Source organism: Otolemur garnettii, unplaced genomic scaffold, assembly GCF_000181295.1.
Source record: "Otolemur garnettii isolate 467f Iridium unplaced genomic scaffold, OtoGar3 scaffold00204, whole genome shotgun sequence".
NCBI classification, from domain to species: Eukaryota; Metazoa; Chordata; class Mammalia; order Primates; family Galagidae; genus Otolemur; species Otolemur garnettii.
This window is the reverse complement of record NW_003852599.1, coordinates 1,584,803-1,609,373: the sequence shown is the minus strand read 5'-3', so window position 1 is coordinate 1,609,373 and position 24,571 is coordinate 1,584,803. Positions and strand designations below refer to the sequence as shown.

The 24,571-nt window shown below is 45.4% G+C and overlaps 1 protein-coding gene across 1 annotated transcript in view; it reads left to right on the top strand.

Annotated features, from left to right (window-relative positions):
• CSMD2 (CUB and Sushi multiple domains 2) overlaps positions 1 to 24,571 on the top strand; it is a 575,968-nt gene that overhangs the window by 297,944 nt on the left and 253,453 nt on the right. Inside the window, exons 7-10 of the mRNA XM_012812368.1 lie at positions 1,247 to 1,324; positions 6,359 to 6,446; positions 7,130 to 7,254; positions 16,122 to 16,243. Of these exons, the coding sequence (XP_012667822.1) occupies positions 1,247 to 1,324; positions 6,359 to 6,446; positions 7,130 to 7,254; positions 16,122 to 16,243 (413 nt within the window). The remainder of the gene's footprint in view (positions 1 to 1,246; positions 1,325 to 6,358; positions 6,447 to 7,129; positions 7,255 to 16,121; positions 16,244 to 24,571) is intronic.

The window sequence follows — 24,571 nt, the reverse complement described above, 5'->3', positions numbered from 1 at the left end:
TGGACCAGGGTGATAGACGTGGAAGTTGTGACAACTGGTTGCAGCCGGGATATATTTGGAAGGCTTTACTGATGGATCACATGTGGGTGTGAGAGAGAGGAGTCCAGGATGTTGAGTTAAGGAAAGAGCTTGTAAAGCTCCCAGGGCCTGGCACATGAGAAGTGCCTGGTCACAGCTGCTGTCACCACTGCTGGGCATTAGTCTGGATGGGGCTAAGGTGGCAGGCAGGGGCTGGCTGGAGGATGGCACAGGATCTGGGTTTGGGAAGATAACTAGAGACTAGATGAAGCCCTCAGGAGAGTGCTTGGAGGAGCAGGAGTAGCCAGATGATGGATACAAAGAGGTGGCCTTCAGAATTGTGGCGTTCTAGATCTGACACCTTTTGTGTGCTATTTGGCAAAGTTCTAGAGAGCTAAGGAATGGACTTAGTGACAGGGTCGAAGGCAGATTTGATCCCTCAGGCACTCACCTGAGCCAGATAACATGCCTTAGTGAACCCCAGGACTCACTTTCTCCTGCCTGCATAGGTTGGCTGATGTAGGATGGACCAGGCAAGGCTGACCCCACCCCATGTGCCTCTCATCCTCTTGGGACCAGGCATGCTGTCATTCAATGATTGCAGTGATGCAAGAGGGCACGCCTTCTCTGGCAGGTGTTTCTCAAGCCTTTGGACATGTCAAGGACTCCAAATTTCTAATGACCAAAGCAAGTCACATGCCCAAGTCAAGGAATGGAGACCTATACTCCACCTCTGTAAAGAGGGACAGAATCACACAGCAAAGGGTGTAACGGGGGGAGACCACCTTTCCTGCCTCCCCTAGAGAGCCAGCCTCCCTAGCAGCTCTCCTTCATGTCAGAGACCCCACTGTATTTGAATACTACTCTTGGTAGGGCCCAGCCCAGAGAAGTTCCTGGCTTCAACCCACCATAGAAGTCCCAGACCAAAGGAGGGGATCATTGCAGAGCAGAGATTTTCAACCAGTGCCCTGTGAGAGGACCTTAGGTGTGCTGCCAAAATTTTTAAGGATCATTAATTAGATTATTTTCAAAAGAAGTTCAAAGCACAGTAAGTGTATTCTTCTTTTTACTCTTTGTTTTTTTGATCAACATAATTTAAGTGTGCCATGGAAGTGTATAAGTTCAAGTGTACCAACCTTAAAAAAAGGTTGAAAAACAGTGTTCTAGAGGGACTCCCATCCCTGGTCACAGACAACTCAAACCACTTTTCTTCTTGTCTTCTCTCTAGTTAAGAAGCAAATTGAGCTGAAGTCTCGAGGCGTGAAGCTGATGCCCAGCAAAGATAACAGCCAGAAGACATCTGTGTGTAAGTGTCTGCCCGGGGCTGGAGGTCAGACCCGCCGGCGCTGTGACCGCGGGGAAGCCAGATGATGTTGGAATGACTTCCCTTCGACCCTGCTTCCCTCCCTCGCGGGCTCTGTGCATGGACACACTGACCCAGTGGCCAGCGAGCAGCCTGGGGCCTGTCCTCTGCCTTCTTCTCCTCCTCCCATTTCCCTCCTTATCCAATTCCTCCCTCACTTCCCATTCGAACTGCAGTCCAGGGAGCCATTACTGCTACATTTCTCTCTTTATTTTTCCTTTTGAATCACTCCACCTGCTAAGACAGTCTTTTCGGCTCCTCTTTTAGGAGTCAATAACCTCAGGCAAGGATCTTGGGGGCTGCGGGGCTCCAATTCCACCCCCTAAGGTTAGACTGGGAATGGGGTGGGGAGGAGGATTCCCAATAACCTCCTCTGAGGATTCCTGAACGGGGCTGGGCAAAGAGGGGTGGGGCCTGCTCTCGGGCACTAGGGAAGCACTGGCGCCTCTGCTTGGGCCCAGGGAGGATGACAGCTTTGAGAACATGTTCCTGCTCCCAGTGTATGGCTGATTAAAAGAGGCCCAGTGTTGGGGAATGGTCTGGAATGTTGGCCTCAGATATGCGTGATTGGAGCCTGTGCTACAACATTTTAGGGCTAGAATGCAGGAAGGGTGGGGAAGATTCTGGGTACCCTACAAGGCTGAGCTCAAAAGCAGAGGTGGTTTTTCCAGAAAGGCTCCATTTTCCTCCTGGGGGAATGTGGGGAGCTTTCCTTGGTTCCCCCTACAACCAACCAACCTTCTGGTTTCCCCTCTCCTTTCCTCCCTTTGTCCCTCTGTTGTGCCCCCTAACTCTCTCAAGGCCTTCTTGCCCTCTGCTCTTCCTTTTCTTCCCCATCCCCCCTACCTCTCTTTCTACCACCCCCCCCCGCCGTCCCCCCATTTCTCTCCTGGGCCTCACTTGCTCCCACCACCCTCCCCCCATCCCCTCCTTTTGTCTTGGCTCCACAAGCTCACTTTCCTGGAGATGCCGGAAGTCCGCATAGGGGAGGGGCATGCACAGGGCGGTGCCATGGTCCTGGGCTCTGTGTGGCTGGGAGAAGGCTGGGGCAGGGGCAGTTTGGTCTCTGGCCTGGACCAAGTGGAGCCCAGGTGGGGATTTCCTCTGGTCTTTCAAGCCCTCTCAATGGAGACAAGGTGCCACTGGTGGTTGACTTTAGCTGGGGGCTGCATCTCTGGTCACCCTCACCCTGAATGGGCTGGATGGCAGAAGGTAGCCAGGGCAGGCCAGGACTCTGCAGCCAGGGCTCCAGTGTTAGCCTGGACCTCACGGGCTCTTCCCTTCTGTAGTCCCAGGAGACCACGTGAACTGAGGAGGGGCTGGTTGAATTTTAGAGCTTGTCCTGAAGCCACAGGCAAACTTAAGGAAATGGCTCTGGTTTGGGAGCCAAGTGTATATCCCAATTGTGCTAATGTCTCAGTGTCTGTCCACATCTGTAGAAAGGGGATGCAGATTCCTACCCTGCCTTCTTCCCAAGGGTGCTACTGGATCTAAGGTGGCCTTCACTGAGGACTTCAAGAGGTCCATAAACTAGATGAAAAATGATATGCGACATTGTCAGTGAATTTCCCTGAGAGAGGGTCTGTGGTTTTCATTAGCTGCTTAGAGATGCCCAGAACTCTCTCAGAAAGATGAAGGAATTCTGTTCTAATGAAATGCAGTCTCTGAAAAAAATGGGTCTGTCTCTGCCAAAAAGATACTAGTCTTCTTTAGAGTTCCTCACAGAAAGATGGGTATGTGACTCCAGAGGCCTTGGAAGCAAGTGGCCACGTGTCTGCAGGTGTCTGGCCCTTGGTTTTCTACCCACCTTCCCTGCAGACAGCTGTCCTGAACTTCAGGGGAGGTCTGGACCTGGTTTTGTGCCTTTAGTAGACTGTCCATGTTAGTAGGCCGCCCATGGGGACATGGACCCCTGGCTATCAGTTCTGGCCAGCCACCTGTCTGTGTCTCCCAGCACTTTGGGTAGAAGGTATTGCCTTTCTGGACATGATGTGGCTTCTTCCTCACCAAAGTGACCCTCCCAAGATGGATAAGTCTCATCCTTCTTTCTGTCCCTCAGTAGACATCAACAAATACAAGCAGCTGGTGTTGAATTAGACAGTGAAGGCTGGAATTACCAAATGAAAGGGGCAATACCTCTTGCCTCTGTAATTCAAACAGTAAGCTGTGTGCTGAGATTTAAGTTTGCTTATTTCCTGGGGAACCTGGAAGGTCCTCTGGGGACAGCTGTTGTCTTCTCAGTGCTCCCTGGGAGAGAAAACTGGCCAGGTGTTCATGGCGTCACCTCTGGGTTTGACTTCCTACATGGCGCCTGATCCTCCTCTGGGGCTGGCTGATTTCAGGGGAGACAGTGGGATCTGCGCTGTCTGTTGGAGCTGTGTCTTGGTGGGTGGCCTTTGCAATGGCATCTCCTCTTGGGTCCATCCCCATTATCATCGGGCGGCCACCTGCTCGGCCTGCTTCCTGGGTGGTGTCACTGCTGAATGAGAGGGCAGGAGTGGGGGCAAGAAACTGCTGTGTATTTATTCTTCGTGTGCTACAAGGGGGCTGTGTGGCTCCCATGTGGTGGTCGGCAGGGACTTTGGGGTGGATGTGGTGCCAGGGCAGTGTTGAGTAGGGAAGACCTAACAAGAGGTGGGTCTTTAGCTGGGAAGTCCACAGTGGGGACAGATCTCCATGAGGCTATATGGGGGGGCTGATAAACCAACAAGTGCAGCTCAGGATTCCTCACAGCCTTTCCCAGGTACCCTAGAGAGGTGACGTCTTCTTTCCATTACTTGTGAAGCATGAGGCTCCCAGGAGGCAGGAGTGTGCTGTGCTGTGGGGGATGGTGTTCCATCTCATCAACCCAGCCTGCAGGTGTCTGGACTGGTGGGAACAGTGACTTTGTTAAGTTTAGGATGCGAAAGCTTTGGAATTAGAGGTTCGGCAAAGAAGGGAATGGGGGTAGGGGACAAGTATACAGTGGGGGGACCGGCATTAACCTGGCAGTGTGGAATGTCGGAGAAAGGGAAGTGAACAGGAGGCATTGCATTCACCGCACACAACCGGGGACATATCTGACGTCTGGCTTGAGTGTGCAGTCTGTTGAATCCTCAGGTTCCCTGGCCATCCTGGGCTACCTGGAGGTTTGAACCAGGTCAACACTAGACCTCAGACTATAGCCATGAGCTTTAGACTCAGTGAGTCTGACACAGGGCTCCCTGCCTTCTCCCCTCCAGGAGATCCCCCTGCATCCTCGCAGGTACCCAGCCCTGGAAACCCCTGCTCCCTGCCCTCATGCCCTGGCCCTCCATGAGCCCCGGGGATTTTTCCTTAGCCATGTCCTTCCCACCGTGTCATATCCGCTTCCATTACCAGGCTCCTGTCCTCAATCCGGATAATCACAACAATTCCTAACTCATCTCACAGTAACCAGCCCACCCTGAATAATGGGTCTCACCACACCCTTTTACCCCTTGGAACGCCTCGGTGATGCCCAGTCATTTTCAGGATCTGACGGGAACCTTTTCCAAGGCTGATCTCTGAAAACTCACCTTCTAGTGTCCCTTGTCATCCTTCACCCTCCCCACTGCACGGGCCACCCCTAATTCTGTTTCCATGTTTCCACTTCACACCTCATGCCTTTATCACCTCTGCTGCCACGTGTCCAAATCCTGCTGCCTCAGAAGGTCCATATTCAATGTCGCCTCCTCCAGCGGCCTTTCCCACTCCTCCCAGTACTGTGAGTCTGGCCTTCCCCACAACATCTCCGCAGCTGCGTCTTGCATCCTCCCCTATGTCCCACTGTTTGTTTCCATATTTCATGTCTTCACTCAACTGGAAGCTCCTTGAGGACAGAGGACATACGTGACTATTCTTGGCATTTCTCGTGGTATCCAAATAAAGCCTTGTGCACAGTAGGTGCTCAGTGAATGCTTATATACCTATGTGAGTGAGTGCGTGTGGGTGGTGAAGCGCTTTGCTCACACCATGAGGCACTGAGGGGAATGGGAGGGAAATGTGTAAACTCAGGGAACGTTGCTCCAGATGCCCTGCCATCCCTCCTCTAGAGGTTGCTCTTGGGAGTGGGGGATTGGTGAGTTCTTGAATGGAGCTCCTGTGACCAGGCTGTCTGCCTGGCCCCAGCTCCTGCTCATTCACAAAGCTAGAAATCCAGGGGTATGAGGGGTTCCAGCCTCATCAATATGTGCATCCCGTGAACGATTAACAGGCAGGGGCCAAGGGTTCCCACCCTCTCCATCGCGTGTGTATCCGCCGCCCCAACCCAGCGTCTCCTCTGGCCGAGACAACTGTGCATATGGTTTTTGTAAATAGGACATTGGTGTTGGCCAGTGTCAGAGCATCACACCACCTGCCAGAACCATCACAGGTGCCATCACTACTACTGAGTGCCTTTGGCCAGTGGCATTGGGTGGGGGGTGCTCCGGTTCCTGCTTACTGTGGCTTGAGAAGTGTCTGATGGGAAGAGGTGTCTCAGAGGAGATGTCCATGTTCCAGCGACAGTCCCTGCTTTGAACTTCAGACTGCATCTCTCTCTTACATGCTTTACCGTTTCTGACCATGCATCCACCTTTTTTATTTAACTTTCTTTGAGCCATTTCTCCATTTGGGGCTGAGGTGGGGGGGCTCATCTCATCTAAAGTCTCCACCCCCAGACCTGTAGCACAGGGTGGGGAGGTCACCAGGGGCTGTGGACAGGCCACCTCTGGCCGCTGGTGTGGGACAAGGGAACTGGGGGGTGGTTGGGATGGAGGCCTGTCTTTGAACCCACATGCTCTAAATGACCTTGCTCACAGCAGCTGACCACCTTGCACACTCAGGAAAGCCCAGGCCAGAAGCCCAGCCATCCCACATGGGCCCAGCAAAGCAGGGCCTCATTCTGTGTCTGCTTCCACCTCCCACCCTGAGACATTGCCCTAGCGGTGTCTTCCTGTGACTACCCATCTCTGTATATGCTGTTTTTTTGCCTTGTAGTAACTCAGGTTGGTGTATCCCAAGGACATAATATGTGTCCAGATCCTGGCGTACCCGAAAGGGGCAAAAGACTAGGCTCGGATTTCAGGTAAGACCTATTTGGGAACTTCTTGATTGTAAGAAGGTGGGGTGGCCCGGCTTGGGGGAACTCAGGGGCTGGCCTTCCTGGAGGTGGGCATGGAGAGAATGGCGTGGGCACAGGAACAGATACTTTCTGGAGAAGAGCCATGGCCTTTAACAGTCTCCCCTGGCCCAGCCTTTGGAACACTGCCTGTGCTTTATGAGGGGCCTAAAGACTGCCAGGGTAACACCCAGGGCACAGAGGGCTGCCATTTCAGTAATGATGCTTCCGCAGGCAGCTCACACCTGTGATAATCTAGCAGGCCCTAGGGCCTAGCAATGTCATGTTTGCAAACTTTTTCATTATCCAGGCATTTTCCCATAATCCTCCCTTTTCATTAAAGTTTACGGGTGTCATCCACCCACCCTTAGCTGCCCTAGCTGATGCTTATCTCAGAGGATTGCTGTGTTGTTCACAAAGTCACCTTTTAACTCAATCCTAAAACCATTAAATGGTCAATAAAAGGAAAAAGATGGAGAGCAGATGTTCCTTCCGATGGAGATTTTCAGTGATAAAACAGTGGAGCAGAGATTAAGGGCCAGAAAGAGAAATAATGTTCCACGTGGCACTTCTTCGTGGAACCAGGAAGAGCTCAGGGCGGGGCACGGCAGGCCCCGGGATTGAGCTCACAGACACACCTTGTCTCCCAGGTTAGGATCCAGTGTCCAGTTTACCTGCAATGAGGGCTATGACCTGCAAGGGTCCAAGCGGATCACCTGTATGAAAGTGAGCGACATGTTTGCTGCCTGGAGCGACCACAGGCCAGTCTGCCGAGGTGAGGGTGCCTGGGGAAGGGAGCCTGGCCAGAGACTCCCTGTGCTCTTGCCCCAAGTGGCTCCCTGTGCTCCCTGTGTTTATTTATAAATTAACATATTTATTTAGCACTTTATTTATCAAGGCCTGTACTAGAGGAAGGGGAAATAAATGTGGTCCTTGCTCACCTGACAGTCCAATGGGGGAGCCACATATAAAACAGGTTGCCAGCTGACAACCATTGACAAGATACTACAACCACATCTGCTAGGAAGGGCAGCCACCTTGAACCCCTCCATTACAACACTTGCATGTCCTGAGCCCTCCATGCCAATGCCCTTGTGTCTTTGCCCACGCTCTGCAGTAAACAGACCTGTCTCTCCTGGAAGCTCTTAGCTATGCAGAAGTGACATGGATCACCAAGATCAAAAGGCTTCTCTGTGGGATTCCACATCTGCGTGTCTTGTTTGTAAGGGCTCTGCCACTCACATTCCCAGCTGTCTCATAAGCCAAGGCTGGGCTGGCCTATCTCCCAGGCCCCAAATAATCTTAAAATATCATACATGACAGTATTTCTGCAGTGGGGCAGGGCCACCAGCTGCTTTTGTGGTAGTGAAGCCCTGACCTCATTTCCCAGGGCACAAGCAAAGAGAATCCCCAAGCTCTGGGGAGCCAGATGAGCTTTAAAAACCAAAAGGTGCTCTTTTGAGAGCCCCCTGGGAAGAGAATGTATGTTGTCCACTGTAAAGTTACATTCTGGATCCTTCTAATCCAGTGGTTCTCAACCCTCCTAATGCTGCGACCCTTTAATACAGTTTCTATGGGTCACGACCCACAGGTTGAGAACTGCTGTTCTAATCTAAGAAAGAGAGTCTCTGCCTAGGCATATGGATCAAGACGAAATTCATGCAGAGTAAGAAGGGTCCGGGAAAAATAACTTAAGATCATTTTTCTACTCAGGAAGGGACAAAGTTATGAGAGGGGCATGAAAACATCTTTCAAATTAGCTTTCGATTTATTCATCCTCACTCAACTTTAAATGTGGCCATGACCTACCATTTATAACGTACTTTGCATTCCACTGATTTCAGCTCTATTATTTCAGGGATTTTGCGTAGCTACTATGTTTGTTTTTAAAATGAAAGAACACAAAAGTATTCTTGTCATAACACAGCCATTGGGCAAATCCCCTATTTCCTTTAAGCCTTTCTATGAAAACATAGATGATGGTACCCACGCGACTCTTCTTGTGTTTAATGTGAAGATCGAATGGAGTTGTGGATGTGTCAACAAATTTATGAATTGGGAAATGCTAGAAGCAATAAAAATCAAATAATCTTCGTGCTAGTAGAAGCTATGAGCTAGATCAAAGACTATGAGCAAGGACAAGGACTTCTGTCTTGTTCACCTGCTAAAATAAGGCTTAGCACATAGTAGGGGCTCAGTACCATGTGTTGAATGGACGGTGGAATGAATCATTGAATAGTACACTACTCCAACCACAGGGAACCAAGACAGCAGCTGTAGAGAGCGGCATGGAATTATCAAGTGTGAGGCTCTCTGCCAATCTCGTTTCAAAACTCCTTGTGAGAATCCAGACTAACAATGCCTTTAGGCAGCGGTGGGATCTGATCTGTCCCCAAGACCTTTTCACTAGAGAAAGGTTGTTCTTTTAGTAATGATGGTTGTTTATGTGAACATGCCAAGAGTGGGGAAGGGCTGGTATTTCAGCCGTAAGGAAGCTCAGAGTCAAATAATATGCTCATCTTTTTCTCCAGTGACTCAGACCCACGGGACCCTGAATTCTCTGCTACATTTTTACTAAGCATTGGGTTAAGTTTCTTTCCACATTGTCATTTCATTCCATCCTCTGCCGCTGTGAAACATGGCAGGGGATGGTTCAAATCCAGCCATCCTCTTGGGATGTCCTTGGGACAGTTTCTTCACCTCTCTGAATCTCCTTTGTTCTTGCTAAAAGGTGGTGACAATAGAATGTGACTTCATGCCATTACTTGGAGGACCAGTCGAGGCAGTGCTGGTTTAGAAGTGCTGGCTTAGGTGCATCTTGAGTTTAACCTGCCCGAGTGCTGTCAGTTCGCATTTAGCTTCCCTAAGCCCCAAAGCAAACCTCAGCCTCTAGTGAGGGTCCTTTCTCATGCCTGTTTCCTCACCGTCTTGTCCAATCCTATTGCAGTCGTACAGTTCAGGAGTCCCATAGACTTTGATCTGGATCCCAACTCTGACATCTATTAGTTTGCTGGCCCTGGGCTGGTGCCTTCAACTTTTTTAGCCACAGGGCCTTCATTTGTGAATAGGAAAAACAAAACCTCCTCGCCTAGTGATGGCGAAATTCAAACGAGTCATTTTATAGAAAGTGACCAGTGCTGACAGTGATGGAGAGTGGATTCTCAGTACAAGTGAACCTTCCTGCCTTCATCTCCCTCTTTTTTTTTCCCCTCAAGTAGGCCACAGGGAGGGAGAAAAAGAGACAGCTATCTCCAGGGTTCAGACTTGGATAAACTGTATTGGGCCTCCCAGAGGCCAAGAGCTGAGATAGATATAGATCCGAGTGTCCTTTATTTTGGCAGTTTTTAAGCTTTTTCTTTTAAAATCTTTTGTTCATAATTCATGGCAATTACTATTCTAATTGTGATTTTTTAGGAGCGGTTAGGTGAACCATACCTTAAGAATAAGAAGGGGACAAAACTCTTTTAATTCCAAGAAGTTCCACTAAGAAGCTGGTTACCAAACGATCACATGCTAAGAAAGGATTGCCACCGTACACAATGGTGTTTTTTTTTTTGCTCCTCTAATGAATTCAAAATATGATTTGATTTGAAATATTCATTTTTCCACACAATTAATTCTACTAAAACACGGGGCCCGGCAAATAATAGGTTCTCAATAAATGTTTGAGGACTACCTGAATGAATCAGTGTTTGAAATGAATGAACAATGTGGAACTGTGCCCTCATTTTGGAATTTGAAATTAGGTATTCACAGGCCTTTCTTTTCTTTCCCTCCCACCAGAAGAAATAAGCTTCATTTGACTCCTAGAAAGTTTTGATTATACAAAAGATGGAAGGCAGCATGAAAGATTGTGAAACTAATTCTGTTCAGCCCCAGGTATGGGCAGGATGGTACAATGTAGGGCTTATCAGACTTATTTTTACATATGGAGCCCAATATATAAAATGAATTTCTACAGACTCTCAAAAAAAAAAAATAAATGCAAATGGAGCATCTCTCATGAAAGGAGGGACAGGGGACTTGGAGTCACTCCCTCCTTCACCAGTCTCAGCCAGCTCGAAGCCCTAGTGCCCTGGGGTCTCTGGGAAGCAGGTTTGTAAACCACTAGGGCCATGAAAAGGACCAAATGAATAACCAGGAGACGTGGTTTCTTGTGACCGTAGGTTGGTATTGATGGCGAATGGGGATTAATTACCAGCCCCAGGTGAGATATTTTATAGCTGATGAATCACAAAGTAAATAATTAACAAAATATATATATATATATTCTTTTTTCTTTGTGACTACATCCACTTTATCCATCTAGCTCTCTCTCTGTACACACACACACACAGAGAGAGAATAAAAGCCTTTTTGGTGGATAGAGTACAAGGCTTGGGACTCAGAGACCTAAGGTAAACTTCCAACTTTGCAATTAACAAGCCATGTGGCACAGGAGAAAAAAAAAATCACTGAAATGTGCAGAAACTTTTTCTTCATCTGTAAAATGGGAAAGAGACAGGGGAAATGTGGCCCAAATCAGCTGAATTAAGTGTCATGATAAGTACAGGTGTCTTGGGGGCCTTCGTGGGATCCGCTTCCTGGGACTGCCCCTTAAACACCATTGCCCAGAGTTCTGTTTGCATCTCTCTTCTCTCTTTTGCTCCTTCCTCTCTCCCTTCTCTTCTGTTCTTCCCTTCTATCCATTCTCTCCTGACCTCTCTTCTTTCACTACCCAGTCTGGACCTCAAGACAACTCACTGATACCTTCAGCTCTCCCCGCTCTCATATCTGCTTGGTGAAATGCCGCTGTGTCCTTCCTGTCCTGCCCCTGTCTCCTCCCTTCTTCTCTCTACCTCTTCTCCCTACATGATGCCTTCTGACTGTCCTAGGACACGTGCCCACGGCTGCAGCCCTGGGAGTGTCTTGAGTACCTATATGATCATAATAAAGCTCCCATTTATTAAATTATTCATACTTGTATAAAGCATTGCACTGGGCACTTTTCATAGTTTCTTTATGAGGAAAGTGGCAATAACCTTATTTTATGTTTGGCTGAAGCTCTGAGGGGTCGGCTAGCTTGCCCAAGGCCACAAAGCTAATTTGTTGAGCCGAGTTGCAAACCCTGACTCCAAAGGCCGAATCCCACTTCTGCTTGCAAACCCCACCTGGACATCCTTTGGGGTTAATATAGTGGATGGAACCATGCAGAACTACTCCCCACTTATTTTAATGTAAGTTTAAACTTTTAGAAAAATTTCAATTAATGTGCAAAGTATTGCCATATACACTTTCCCCAGATTCAAACAGCTGCTTTTAAGGAATTAATGGAGAAGAAGGAACCTGAGGAGAGTTGGTAAGAGGTAGGAGAAAAGAGGCAGCACTGAAGCCAAAGAACATGAGTCTCACAAGAGAGAAGGGTCAGTAGGGTTGGGTACTCCGGAGAGGCCATGTCTAATAATAAAATGCGACCATTAGAGTTATGTGGCTCCACCAAGCATCACATTTGACATGTCTCTGCAAGGAGCTAGCATAGGAAGACCAGCGAGAGGGCTGAAGCTTCCATTGTGATGGCAAACCATGAGTCTGTGGGGCCACCATGGTTCTCCTGGCAGCCCCCAGGCCCCTGGATTAGGAAATAGAAGAGGTGGCTGGTAGGGTTGACTGGATATAGGCATTTCACCAAGCAGATCTGAGCATATGGGTGGAGCTGAGGATATCAGTGAGTTGTCTTGAGGTCCAGTCTGGGTAGTAAAAGAAGAGAGGTCAGGAGGGAATAGAGAGAGGGACAGAATGTGGGAACCAGAGGGCTGGAAGGGACAGCAGGTGCACTGAGACAAAGTCACTCTGCTGGGAGCATAGGCAGTGGGGGAAGAAATTGGGTGATTGGGATTAAGATCTGTGAGTTAGACTTTCTGGGTTCCCAGGACAGCTGGGTGCTAGGTGCAACTGTGGACATGGTTACTCTCAGGACAGAGGGAGGGCAGAGTGCCGATCTCATGAGAAGGGGTGGCCTCCAAAAGAAGGGAGCATCCCTCTGTTGGAACAGGAGGGAAAAAGAAAATCAGCACAGACACAGACGGTATTGTACTTTTAGGCAGTGGCGGAGGGGATGTGCCTGCCAGGTAGATGGCTCTGCTTCCTCCATAAAGAGTGAGGTGAGGTCATCAACTGAGAGGAAGGGGAGGTGAGGGGCAAGAGGTTTGAGTGGCAAGATAGAAGGCATGACAAGGTCTTTGAGCAGAACAAGAGCATGAGCTAATAGAGCTAAATGGTAGGGTCACTGGGCAACAGGTAGGATTTTTTGAGGTGGGTAAGCATGACTTTATAATGATGTCACTCTTCCTACTCATGTGATTTTTTTTTTTCTCCAGCAAAACTCAAGCTCATAGGGGTAGGTATGGAGGATGTGGGTGGAGGGGTTTATCCACAATTGATGTCTTCCAGGCAACTGATTAAAGGAAAAAGAAGCAAGGGACTTGGGAGGACTTGCAAGAAAATGTTCATAATGGTGGACCATGGGATCTAAGTTTGGGTAAGGACAGAAGACAAGACAGGAGGGGCTGATGTAGAGAGAGGATGTTGATGTCAGCAGAGTGGAGGTGACAGTAGAACAGGATGAGTTCTTCTGGGTTTTGCAAGCATTTGTGGAAAGAAACACTGACAGGTGGGAGCAAGATCTTCACTGCAGAGGCTACAGAGGAGGGAGTGGCTTGGGGAGGGGGGGGATGGGCTTCAGAAAGGCAGTCGCAACAACAGGAGGTACCGAAAGATGTTGCAGTTACACGCAGAGCTTGGCTTGGCTTGGACAGCTGGGTGAGAAGACAGGCAATCAGGGGCACCTGCCTCTGGAACAGTTCCCTTCTTTGGTGTCAAGTTATTTCAGTGCTGGAACTGGCTGTGGTGTTCCCCTCCCTGGTCCCCTGGGGCACTGTCCCCATTATATGGTGTAGTGATGTCCAGACCAAACATAGGAGTGGCTGCAGAGCTCAAGCATGGAATTTCTCTTCTTCAAGCTAGCCAGAGGAACGTTTGATGAGGAAAAGCAAATAAAGAAACATAACAATATGTTCAACCATTTATTGAGATGTTGTCTGAGCACCTATAATTTTGCTACGCATCTGGGTTTCTGCGATGAGCTTTCCATGTGCTGGTTTGCTCCCGGGGGCTGGATGCTCAGGGGAATTCTGTCAGTCTGCGGAACCCCTGACCTTGCCCAGACAGCAGAGGCAAAGAGTAGCTATTTCTCCATTCTGAACCTGGTTTAAGGTGCTCTGTGCTAACTATCTGCAGGTCATAATTTTCGTTAAACCCTTCTAAGCCCTTAAAGTGGTAAATGCCTTTTTGGCCTGTTCTCATTACTTTCAGCTTGTTTCAACAGACTGCAAATACCATCTAATTCTGGGAAACGAGTGTAAGATAAATTGAGTCTGAAACTGAGGGCTTTGGCAGCAAAATCTGACTTTCCAGAAGCGATGTAATAGGAGAGTGCTGGTAAAGATTTGTAAGGCTGCTCCACAGGGTGAGAGCTCTGAATCCACAGGTCCTCTTTGCAAAGGTGGGACAGAATCAGGGTCTTGCATTTGATTATCTTATGCTAATTTGTTTGGTAATGTTGTCCGTCTCAGATGTGGTTGGGGGAAAGAATCTATGTTGAGAAACTTCAGGAAAGGTAGAAAAAAGAGCTTTAGCCTAGGGAGAAATCTCGGGCACAGAGAAACAGAGTGGACATGGCATTGGGAATCTGATATCTTAGGTCCCCAAAGTTGAATATTGACCCTGGCCCAGATCCTGGGCTGAGCCTTCATATCTTTCATCTCATATTTAAATCCATCCTCACCATATCTCAGTGAGGGAGTATCACTCACCTTTGATAGATGAAGAAGCAGATCAGAGAGGTTTTCTGACTTATCAAGGTTTAAACAACCTGCAAATAGATTCAGATCCAAAACCCCAAAGGCTGACCTGGCCTCAACCATGCCACACTGCCTTAGGGCCCAGTTGTGATCAAGAACAATCTGTGGATCTCAGTGTTTCTCAGCATAGAATTAAAGGAGCAATCGGATACATAAAAGGGAGAGGAGGGAGGGCTCAAACTTGGTTCACCTGCCGTTGGAGCTCAGCGCCTTCCTGTGTAGGATGGGGTGAGCCATCAGAAGGGGCTTCCTCACAGGAAGTGTGGAGCTAGCAGAGACGAGGGAGCAGTTCCGATCCCAAACCCCCTTGAAAATAACCCTCTGACAATACCGTCTCTGCTTGGTTGCAACTTTGTTCACCCCTCTTTCTTCCACTTGACATGGCTTTTCAGAGGCAGTGGCGTCAACTTTCTTTCCCCACACTCTGCCTGGCCCATGACAGACACTCAGTAAATGTCAGAATGAATGAGCACAGGAACAAATGCATGACGTGAGAAAAGGTTCATTCTGTCCAGGAACTGCGGTCCTTGCTTCCCAAGACCTTTCTAGGCAGGGTAGCCTGGGAGAACTTTAGCACAGCCTTGTCCACACGTGGAGAGGAGTTCTAAGATACTTAGCCCCATCGGAGGAAACGAGACTTGACACCAGCTTCATATTACCTAGTTAGGCTGGTTGCATTTGCTCACTATTTCCTTACTTTGAGGCACTTTGCCTACAATTAGGATAAATTGCCATGTGGGCAGCCACGGAATAGGCTCATAGAGCCCTTTATTAAAATAGCTGAGCACTAACATTAAAGAATGAAGTGGCTAGAACTAAAGTACATGTATTTAAAGAAAGCAAACACCTAGGTACAATGTAGTACCTTAACTGTTATCAATCACTACTTAATCTAATTAGTTTAGAAGCTATTTTAAAGAGCTTAATTAGATTAAGCTGTGATTGATAACACTTTATATCTACTTGAGTAGAGCACTTCTTCTAATTCACCTTGAATCTTTACGCTTCCAGTCAAAAGCCTGTTTCAGGCATGAGCTGAGTGTGGAGCGGGTTTGGGGAAGTGCTGAAATTACTTTGGGTGCCTGGCACTGGGCTGAGGCAGGGACCTTCACAAAGTTCTTGGGCACAAACATTCTGAAACCTCATGGGGTGGCCTCGACAAGGACATCTTGAGTTTCTACTGCAAGGAACCTGGGGTGTCACACCGGGCAGCATTGAGGGCTGGCAGGACCTAGAATGAGATCAGACTCCCAGTTAAGCTGCTTCGGGTGCAGAGCAGCACTCAGCTGGTTTGGAGGGCGAGAGTGCAAATAAGTCAACAGAGCAAGACCTGGTTTGCTCAGCAGGCTCAGAGGTGCCCAGACCCACCTAGCTTTAGGGGAACACAAATAGTACTAGCCTACACCCTCTTGGTGAAGAAGAGCTGCTCCATCACTGTGGAGCTGTGGCCAGAGGGTGGACAGGGCACGCCAGGGAGGTGCTGATCATGCCTCCATTAGAAGTTCATTATTGCCTACAGAGAAGCAGGACAGGGCATCTAGAGCTTGCTCCTGCTCCAGAGCTCCAGGTACTGTGCTTCCCTTTGAGCCTGCAGAGAATTATAGGGGATGGGCACAGGAAGTAGAAGGTTATGTCTGGGGTGGGATGTACAGATTCAGTGTCTTCTGGGCTGGGAGTGGAAGGTGGTGAGGGGAGTTGGACATGGTCTAAACTCAGAGGCTTATCTCTCATCTCCTCTCTGCAGCCCGCATGTGTGATGCCCACCTTCGAGGCCCCTCGGGCATCATCACCTCCCCCAATTTCCCCATTCAATATGACAACAATGCACACTGTGTATGGATCATCACAGCTCTCAACCCCGCCAAGGTAAGGCTCTTGGGGAAGGGAGTGGTGACCTGTGGGCAGGGCCAGGTGGGGGACAGTTCATTTCAAGCCCAGGACTTTGGGTGATAGACAGTTCTTTTAAATTGTTTTCATTAATATTGAGCAGATAGCATATCTATAAAATATAAGCTAGAAAGAACGTCAATACAACAAACACCTGTGCAGCCATCTTCCAGCTTAAGAAAAGAAAAATCGCTGTTACCTTAGTGATGTGTGCTTCTCACCAATCCCATTCCTTGCCCTATACCCTCAGAGGTTAACTGTCACCTCAATGGCGACTTTCCTTTTCTTTACACATGGCACTTAACTGTGTATTTCTAAAAATGCATTGCTTAGTATGCCAACATTTGAATGTCATGTAAATGTAATCATATTGTGATTACATGTTGTGCAATCATGTTGTATGTATTCTTAAACAACTTCACTTAAAATTATGTCCCTAAGTTTTATCTATGTTATTGTGTGTAGTTTTGCACCACTGTATACACCTTTTCATAAATTTATTTCCTATTAGTTTTTTTTTTTTGTGTGTGTGTGTGTGTGTATGTGTGTGTTCTTCATTCTGTCTTATAAATCTTACAAACATCTTGTCAAAATCCACAAAATAACCTGTTGGCAACTTTATTTTAATAATATAAAAACTACTACAGATCGATCTTTGATATTGAGTCTTCCGATCCATGAATATGGTATATCTATTGGCTCAGGGTTTCTTTAATGGCTTTGAACACTTGTATTATTTTTTCCATTAGAGATCTTACACATTTCTTAATATAGTCACTCCTAGATATCCTTTATTTGTTGTTGCTATTACAAATCATATCATTTTTTATTGCATTTTCTACCTGTTTTTTGCTGGAATTTAGAAATGCAGTTGATTTTTATGCTCTGACTTTTACATATAGCCACCATGTTGTGATAATTTATCTGTGAATTCTTTGGTTTTTTTCTTGTAGACAGTCATCATCTGCAAACAACTATGGTTTGATGTCTTCCTTTCCAGCCCTTATACCTTTTATTACTTTCTTTTTTTTTTTCTTGCCTCATTGTTCTAGCTAGAACCTTCAGGATAATATCACATGATTATTATGATGGTAGGGCTGCTGGTCATAGTTTCTTGTTAAATAGAATGTTTTTATTTCTTCATCATTAAGTGTGATGTTTGCTGAAGTTTATTTTTAATTTACACATACTCCTTTTTGGACTGAGAAAGTTCCTTTCCAATTGTTACTAAGAGCTTTTATGACAAATGCATATTGAATTTTAAAGTGCCTTTCTACATCTATTGATAACATCATATTTTTTCCCTTTATTCTCTTAGTGTAGTGACATTGATTGACATTTCTAGTGTTAAATGAACCTTGCATTCCTAGGATAAACCTAACTATAGGATAAACCTATGCCTATATTTGATTAGCTAACGTTTTGTTTAATAATTTGCTTCTGTTTTGTTAGTGACATTGGCTTGATATTTTTTCATATTTCCCTTGCTGGATTTTTGCATCAAGATACTGCTAGTAGCATCATGAAATTATTTGAAGAGTGCTTCCTCTTTTTCTACCCTTTAGGGTTATTGGTAGAAGATTTCAGTAACTTTTTTGCCTTGAAAGTTTGGTAGAATTTTTCAGTGAAACTATCTGGGTATGATGTGAGCACCAGATTTAAGATTTTAGACTATAGATTTAATACCTGTAATGATGAAGGGATTAGCTAAGTCATATGTTTTTTTTCTTGAGTTTATTTTAATAGTAAATCATCAAATTTACTAGATATAAAGTTGTGTACATCATCTTTTGTTATATTTATGATCTCTAGTATTGTGTTTCTATTCCCTTTTGAATTTTTTCTAATAGGTATTATATTTTAATCAGTATTTCCAAAAGTTTTTATATTTTTTTAATTTTTTCAATATTTTCTAATTTCCGTCATAGTTACATCTTTCAACCTTGAGTCATTTAAAAATATTTCTTAATTCCCATTAGTTTCTGCCTACTAGTGGTCCTAGTACAAGATTCTAAATCTTGTAGTCAGAGAATATTAGTCTGTATTTGATATTTGTGCTTTGGGGAACATAAGTGATTGTTTTTTGCATATATTCTGTGTGGTCTTTTGTGTTCTAACATGTCCATTACATTGACCTTGTTAATTATGTTTATGTCTTTTATATCTTCATTGATTTTTTTTGTCTTCTTGATCAATCATCCACTATTATAGTGGGTTTGTCAATTATTCTTTGAAGTTTTGTCAATTTTTGCTTTATATTTTTTGTGAATGTATTATTAGACCACACAAGTTAAGAATCATATATCTTCCCAGTGAATTGAACTGTTTCAAAAATAATTAGGTAGTGACTTTCTTTATCTATAGTAATTTTTTGACCTTAAAAGTTTTTTCCCCTAGCTATTACATCAGCTTTCTTTTGGTCTTTGTCCAATAAATCATCTCTATTCTCTTACTATCAACCTTTCTATTTCTTTGTGCTTTTGATGTGCTTTGTATATAGCTGTGCTTTTAAAAATACAGGCTGGTAATCTATATTTTAACTAAAGAATTTAGACCATTTAAATTATAGAATCATTTCTTTCTTTTAGGGTTACCCTAAGTACTCCAGAAATTAATATGCATATTTAATGAAGTCTAACATTAGATAATTTTGTGTTTCTTCTGAAAATTCGGGGATCTTAGAACACTATAACTTTAGTTATTCCCTCCTAATTCATACTCCATGATGCATGCAATTTTCATATTTTCTTAGCATTTCTTACAAGCCATTATTGTTACTATTAAAATAAAGCCAATGTCCATTTAGATTCATTCATATACCTACCATTTTGTTGACCTCTCCTTCTTGACTGTCAATCCTTCTCTCTGGATTTCTGTCTAAAATACATGCTTTAAAATTTATGCTCTTGTTGATGACAAATTTTCTTAGTTTTTATTTGTCTTAAAATGTCTACTTCTCCCTTTTTACTGAAAGAACATTAGCATTCCCTGGACATTTGATTCATAGTTGATAGTTGTATTCTGTCTGCATATTGAGATATTGTTCCAATGTCACCTACCTTCCATTGTTGCCATCAGTTCATGTCATTCCTTTGAATATTTCTGGCTGCTTTTATAGTATTTTACTTGTCTTTAGTTTTGTACAGTTTCACTTTTATTTGTCTAGGTGTGAATATTTTTGTATTCATCCTGCTTGAATTAATTAAGTGTCTTGAATCTGTGGATTGTGTCTTTCATTGGCTTGGGGAAATGTTTAGCCATTATCTTTTCATCTGTTTCCTCTCCTTTACTCTCTTCTCTCTTCCTGGAGGTCTGACAAGATGTGTTAATCTTTTTCATTTATCCTCCATGTTTTTTAACCTCTCTCATATTTTCCCTTTCTCACTGTCTTCACTAATTCTCTGTTCAGCTATATCTAACCTGTTAAGTTCATTTACTAACAATATATTTCAATTCCAAATATAATTTTTATTTTGTAAAGTCCTATTTGGTTCTTTTTCAAATGTTCATGGTCATATTTTATAGTTGCTTGCTCCTTACTCATATATTTAGATCCTTCTTTAATTTCTAAAATGTATTACAAATATTTTATGTTTGGCATCTATTAATGTCAGTATCTGAAGTCCTAAAGTTTGATTCTATTCTCTGTTATTTCTTACCTCTTGCTTTCAAAACTGTATTTCCTTCTTTGTTTTATAATTTTTGACGGAGTGGTTAAAAGGATAAATTTTGTCTCTGTGAGTTCTTCCTGAATGGAAGGTGATTTCTTCCAGAAAGGGTTTGTGTTGGCTTCTTCCTGGTAGTAGGACCATTAGTAGACATAAACTTATTCACACTTAATTCTCATTGTGAAGATTTCAAATTACCCAAGTAATATGGAGGCTTTAAACACACGTGGAAACATATGGTTACAGATTCTCAGAGGAAGTTTTCTGTTTTTTGTTTACTCATTGTCAGTGTCAAGGTTTGAGATGAGCAATTAGTTTCCAGATCCACCCAGAGGATTGTAGAGGCAGGTGAGAAGGAAGACAGGCTTATTTCTAGTTCACCCTCACTATAGGTACAGCTTTAACTACCCCAGCTCAATGCAGGGGTGTCATATTAGAGTCCTCACGTTGGTAGGCTCTGACTTTTGTCTCCTGATCCTTCTTTCTTCTTCATGAGTCACTGAAAACCAAAGCTTACTTCACCAATTTTTTTTTATTATTATTATTTTTTGGAGACAGACTCCCACTCTGTCACCTAGGCTAGAAAGCAATAACACAATCAGAGCTCACCGTAATCTTGAACTCCTAGGCTCAAGCAATCCGCCTGCCTCAGTCTCCCAAGTAGCTAGGACTACAGACATTTGTCACCATACCCAGCTAATCTTTTATTTTTTGTAAAGACAAGTTTTCACTATGTTGCCTAGGCTGATCTCAAACTCATGGCCTCAAGCCATCCTCCTACCTCTGCCTCACAAAGTGCTAGGATTATAGGTGTGAGTCACCACACCCAGCCCACTTTACCAAATTTTTAAAATACACTCAGGGCCAAAACCAAATTCATGTTCCAAGTTGCATTTTGGGTTTCTACAGTCATTGTGTTGTGGGCTCTGAGTATTCCTGATTACGTTAGTCTACTCTACTTGGACTGCTGCAACAAAATGCTATAAGCTAGATAGCATAGACAACAAACACATATTTTCTCATTATTCTGAAGGACTGGAATCTATAATCAAAGCGCTGGCAAATTCAGTTTCTGGAAAGGGCTTGCTTTCTGGTTTGTAGATAACTACCTTCTCCCTATGTCCTTACATGGCTTTTCCTCTGTACATATGGATGTTGGTTAACACCAATCCCATTGTATTAGGGTCCCATCCTTATGACCATGTTTAACCTTAATTACTTTCCAAAAAGCCCCATCTCCAAATATAGTCCCATTGGGGATTCAACATGAATTTGATGCGGGATGGGGGATGGACCTGTTCTTATTTAGTCTATAACACTTAACTAACTTGTTAAAAAGCTTTTCTTTCCTTTTAAATTTTTACCCAAGACTTTAAAATTGTTTGGACCTGGTGCCTGAAGCCACAAGTTGCTGGGAACACTGGAATCAGATTCCAGTTTTGTTAACTGCACAACAGTTAATAAAAATATATTCACATCGGCTTGGCGCCTGTGGCTTAAGTGGCTAAGGCGCCAGCCACATACACCTAAGGTGGCCGGTTCTAATCCAGCCTGGGCCACCAAACAACAATGATGGCTGCAACCAAAAATAGCCAGGCGTTGTGGCGGGCGCCTGTGGTCCTAGCTACTTGGGAGGCTGAGGCAGGAGACTCACTTGAGCCCAGGAGTTGGAGGTTGCTGTGAGCTGTGATGCCACAGCACTCTACCCAGGGGGACAGCTTGAGGCTCTGTCTCAAAAAATATATATATATATTCACATCTTATTAAGACATTTCATGGTGAAGCTAAACAGTGGGGAAAGGATGCTTCAGCCACATGAGGTGAGGATGGAGGCTAGATCAGAAGGAGGACATACTACCATGAGGTTATATTCAGTTGTTGACTACAGGGCTCTTTCCTGGGCATTGTTAAGGATGTTTATCTCCATTTTATTTTGAATTTGAAGGAAGGATATAGGAGGAGGTCTAGGTGAGGCCTGAGAATTTTCTAGGAAAAAATCAGATTAACCTGCAGAAGGCCCTAGTTTTGGCCAATGTGTCGAGGTCAGTGGAAACATGTGATCATCTCCCACCACAAGTAGACCCCAAGAGGTCATGCCAGCCTGGGTTTCTGATGACAGCCCAGCTGAAGAGCACCCCCTTGAAATGTGCAGAAGAGCGTCCAACATCACTGTGCATCCTTGCCTGGGCTCCAGGTAGTGCTGAGGGAGCCCAGAAAGGCTGAAGAGAGGAGTCCTGTCCTGACACCAGGTGCAGGAAGAGTCAGGGAGCAGAAAGCACAACAAGGAGGGTTTAAGTGTGGAAACCCAAAGTATAAGACTGAGGACTAGAAGCTGTCTTCTGGCAAATGACAGGGGAAATGGATGCTGTGTTCCTATCCCTATTCATGGAACTGGTCCACAGGTAAGATACAGGTGTATCCAAGGACTGCCTGTCTACTCACCATCAGATGTCTCCTCCAGCAAAAAGCGCAGTCTCTCTAAGCTCGCAGTATGTTTTATGAGATGAGCATTCATTCGTTCATTTATTCATTGACTTAGATTCAACTTCCTCCCTTGAGGAATGTGCACATAGGAATGAAGACAGGCATATGAATAAGAGGCAGGAGCATTCATGGATAAGTGCTGATGGAGGTGTGTCCAGAGTGCTATGGGAAAACCCAGAAAGGAGCTGCCAACTGGGAGATCAGGGAAAGTCTTTACAAAAGAGGTAACATTTGAGCAAGGTCTTAAAGGATGGATAAGCCTGTCAGTATCTCATAGTGGACATGAGGTTTGAAACAGCCTCTTAGAACTGAAAGTAATTTGACATGCCTGGATCCTGTGCCAAGCACTGAGCTGAGCTCTCTGTATAAATAATTTTATTTCTTTCTCTTAATAGAGCAATGAATTATGTTTTAACAGACCCATTTGGTGGATAAATAAACTGAAGTATAGATAGATTAAAAGTTTGGAAATACCCTTAGCACTTAGTCAGTAAGTGACAAAACCAGGATTTGAATCAACCTTTCTGGGTCTAAGGCCCATGCACTTAAGTATGGCCCATGCTGTGCTGCTTAGTGGCATAAGAGTTGATGGGAGTGACTGGGATTAACAGCACTGGATGAGCCTGGAAAGGACCTGGGCCATTCCTTCTTCTGAAGCAAAGCAACAGCAGAAAAGTCTGCATCTTTGAAAGATTAATGTGGCCACAGTAGATAGGACTGGAGGGGAACACTAGAGGGAGCTAGACCTGTTAGGAGGCTGGAGCAGTTGCCCAAGTAGGAGAACCGGGCTGAGAGCAAGGCTTTGGAAATGTGGAGGGGAAGCAGATGAGAGAGACTTAGGAATGGGCCAGGTCTTGGTGGCTGAGGGAGGAGGTGAAGGGGTCTTACTCATCATTGCAGCCCAAGTGACCAACACACTGCCTGGCACATAATAAGACACTCATTCTCTATTTGTTCACTGAACAGATAAATGACAACTCAGAGCTACCTGCCTGGATCAGTGGGAGACTGATTTGAAAAAGAAATACTAAAGGAATAACGTGCTTTGCAGGAGTCAAGAGGGAAACATGGTACATTTGAAGTACCTGTGGTTTATCCAGTAGGGTGTGAGTGCACTGGTTGGATACTCTGGACCAAGCTAGATTCAAGACAGAGATTCGGGTGTTACCTCATGGGTGCGTGGGTGAAAACAGAGGCCAAAGGAATGGGCAATATTTCTTAGAAAGGGTGAAGAGAATCAGTAGATTCAGAATGGACCTAAGGACACCATCCCCGTAGGTGAAAGTGCAAGGTCCAGGGGAAGAGCAGCGTGAGAGGCAGGAGGAGAGCAGTGATGCAAAAGCCAGAAGTTTCCAGCTAGGATGTTTCTGATCGTGGCAAGGATGAAAAAAGTCTGGCTATAAAAGGACTGAAAAGAGACAGTTGGCTTTGGCTTTGGAAGACCTTTCAGGAGGGCTCTGGGACAGACAACATTGGGAAGGGAGAGAATGGCTGGGAGCTGAGGCTCTGGAGGCCTGCAGTGTAGACAGTTTCCTGGTGGAGTGAAGGAGGGAGGAAGGGCAGTAGAAGCAAGAGAGGGAGCTAGGGCAGAGAACGTTTGGGGCTACTCTGGGGAATCTGTGTAAAATATTGGAGTATGAAGTATTTACATAATTCATACTTAAGTTTGAATTTAATATTTAAAATATTGGAGGATGTTTGTAGGCTGAGGGCAAAGCAAGCAAAGAGGAAGGGAATGAAGACATAGGAAAACAGGCTGGTGAGAGACGGGGGACTCTGCAGTGCGAGGGCAGTGGAATGGAGAACGCAAGGCTCCTTCTGCCAGGAGTAGCAAGGGAAGAAAGATGCTGTTGTGGGAAGGGGCTGAGCAGTTTGCCTGCCGGAGTGTGGAATGGGACACGTGTCCTCTTGGGCTCCCCGAAATTATAGGATGATCATGCATTCCAAGCACCGTACGTGTGTGCATGTGGGGAACCTTCCTGGAGTTCTGTCCTCTTTGTGGGGCCTTTGCTAACTGTTCTTGGGAGAGCGCTAAGAATGTCCCAGTGACTAGGACCTTCCCAGGGCAACAAGAATCCTTAAAGAAAGAGGCAGAGGTACTCTGGCTCAGGAATGGTGAAAACCTGCCAGTGTTAACTGGGCATGTATAGGCTGT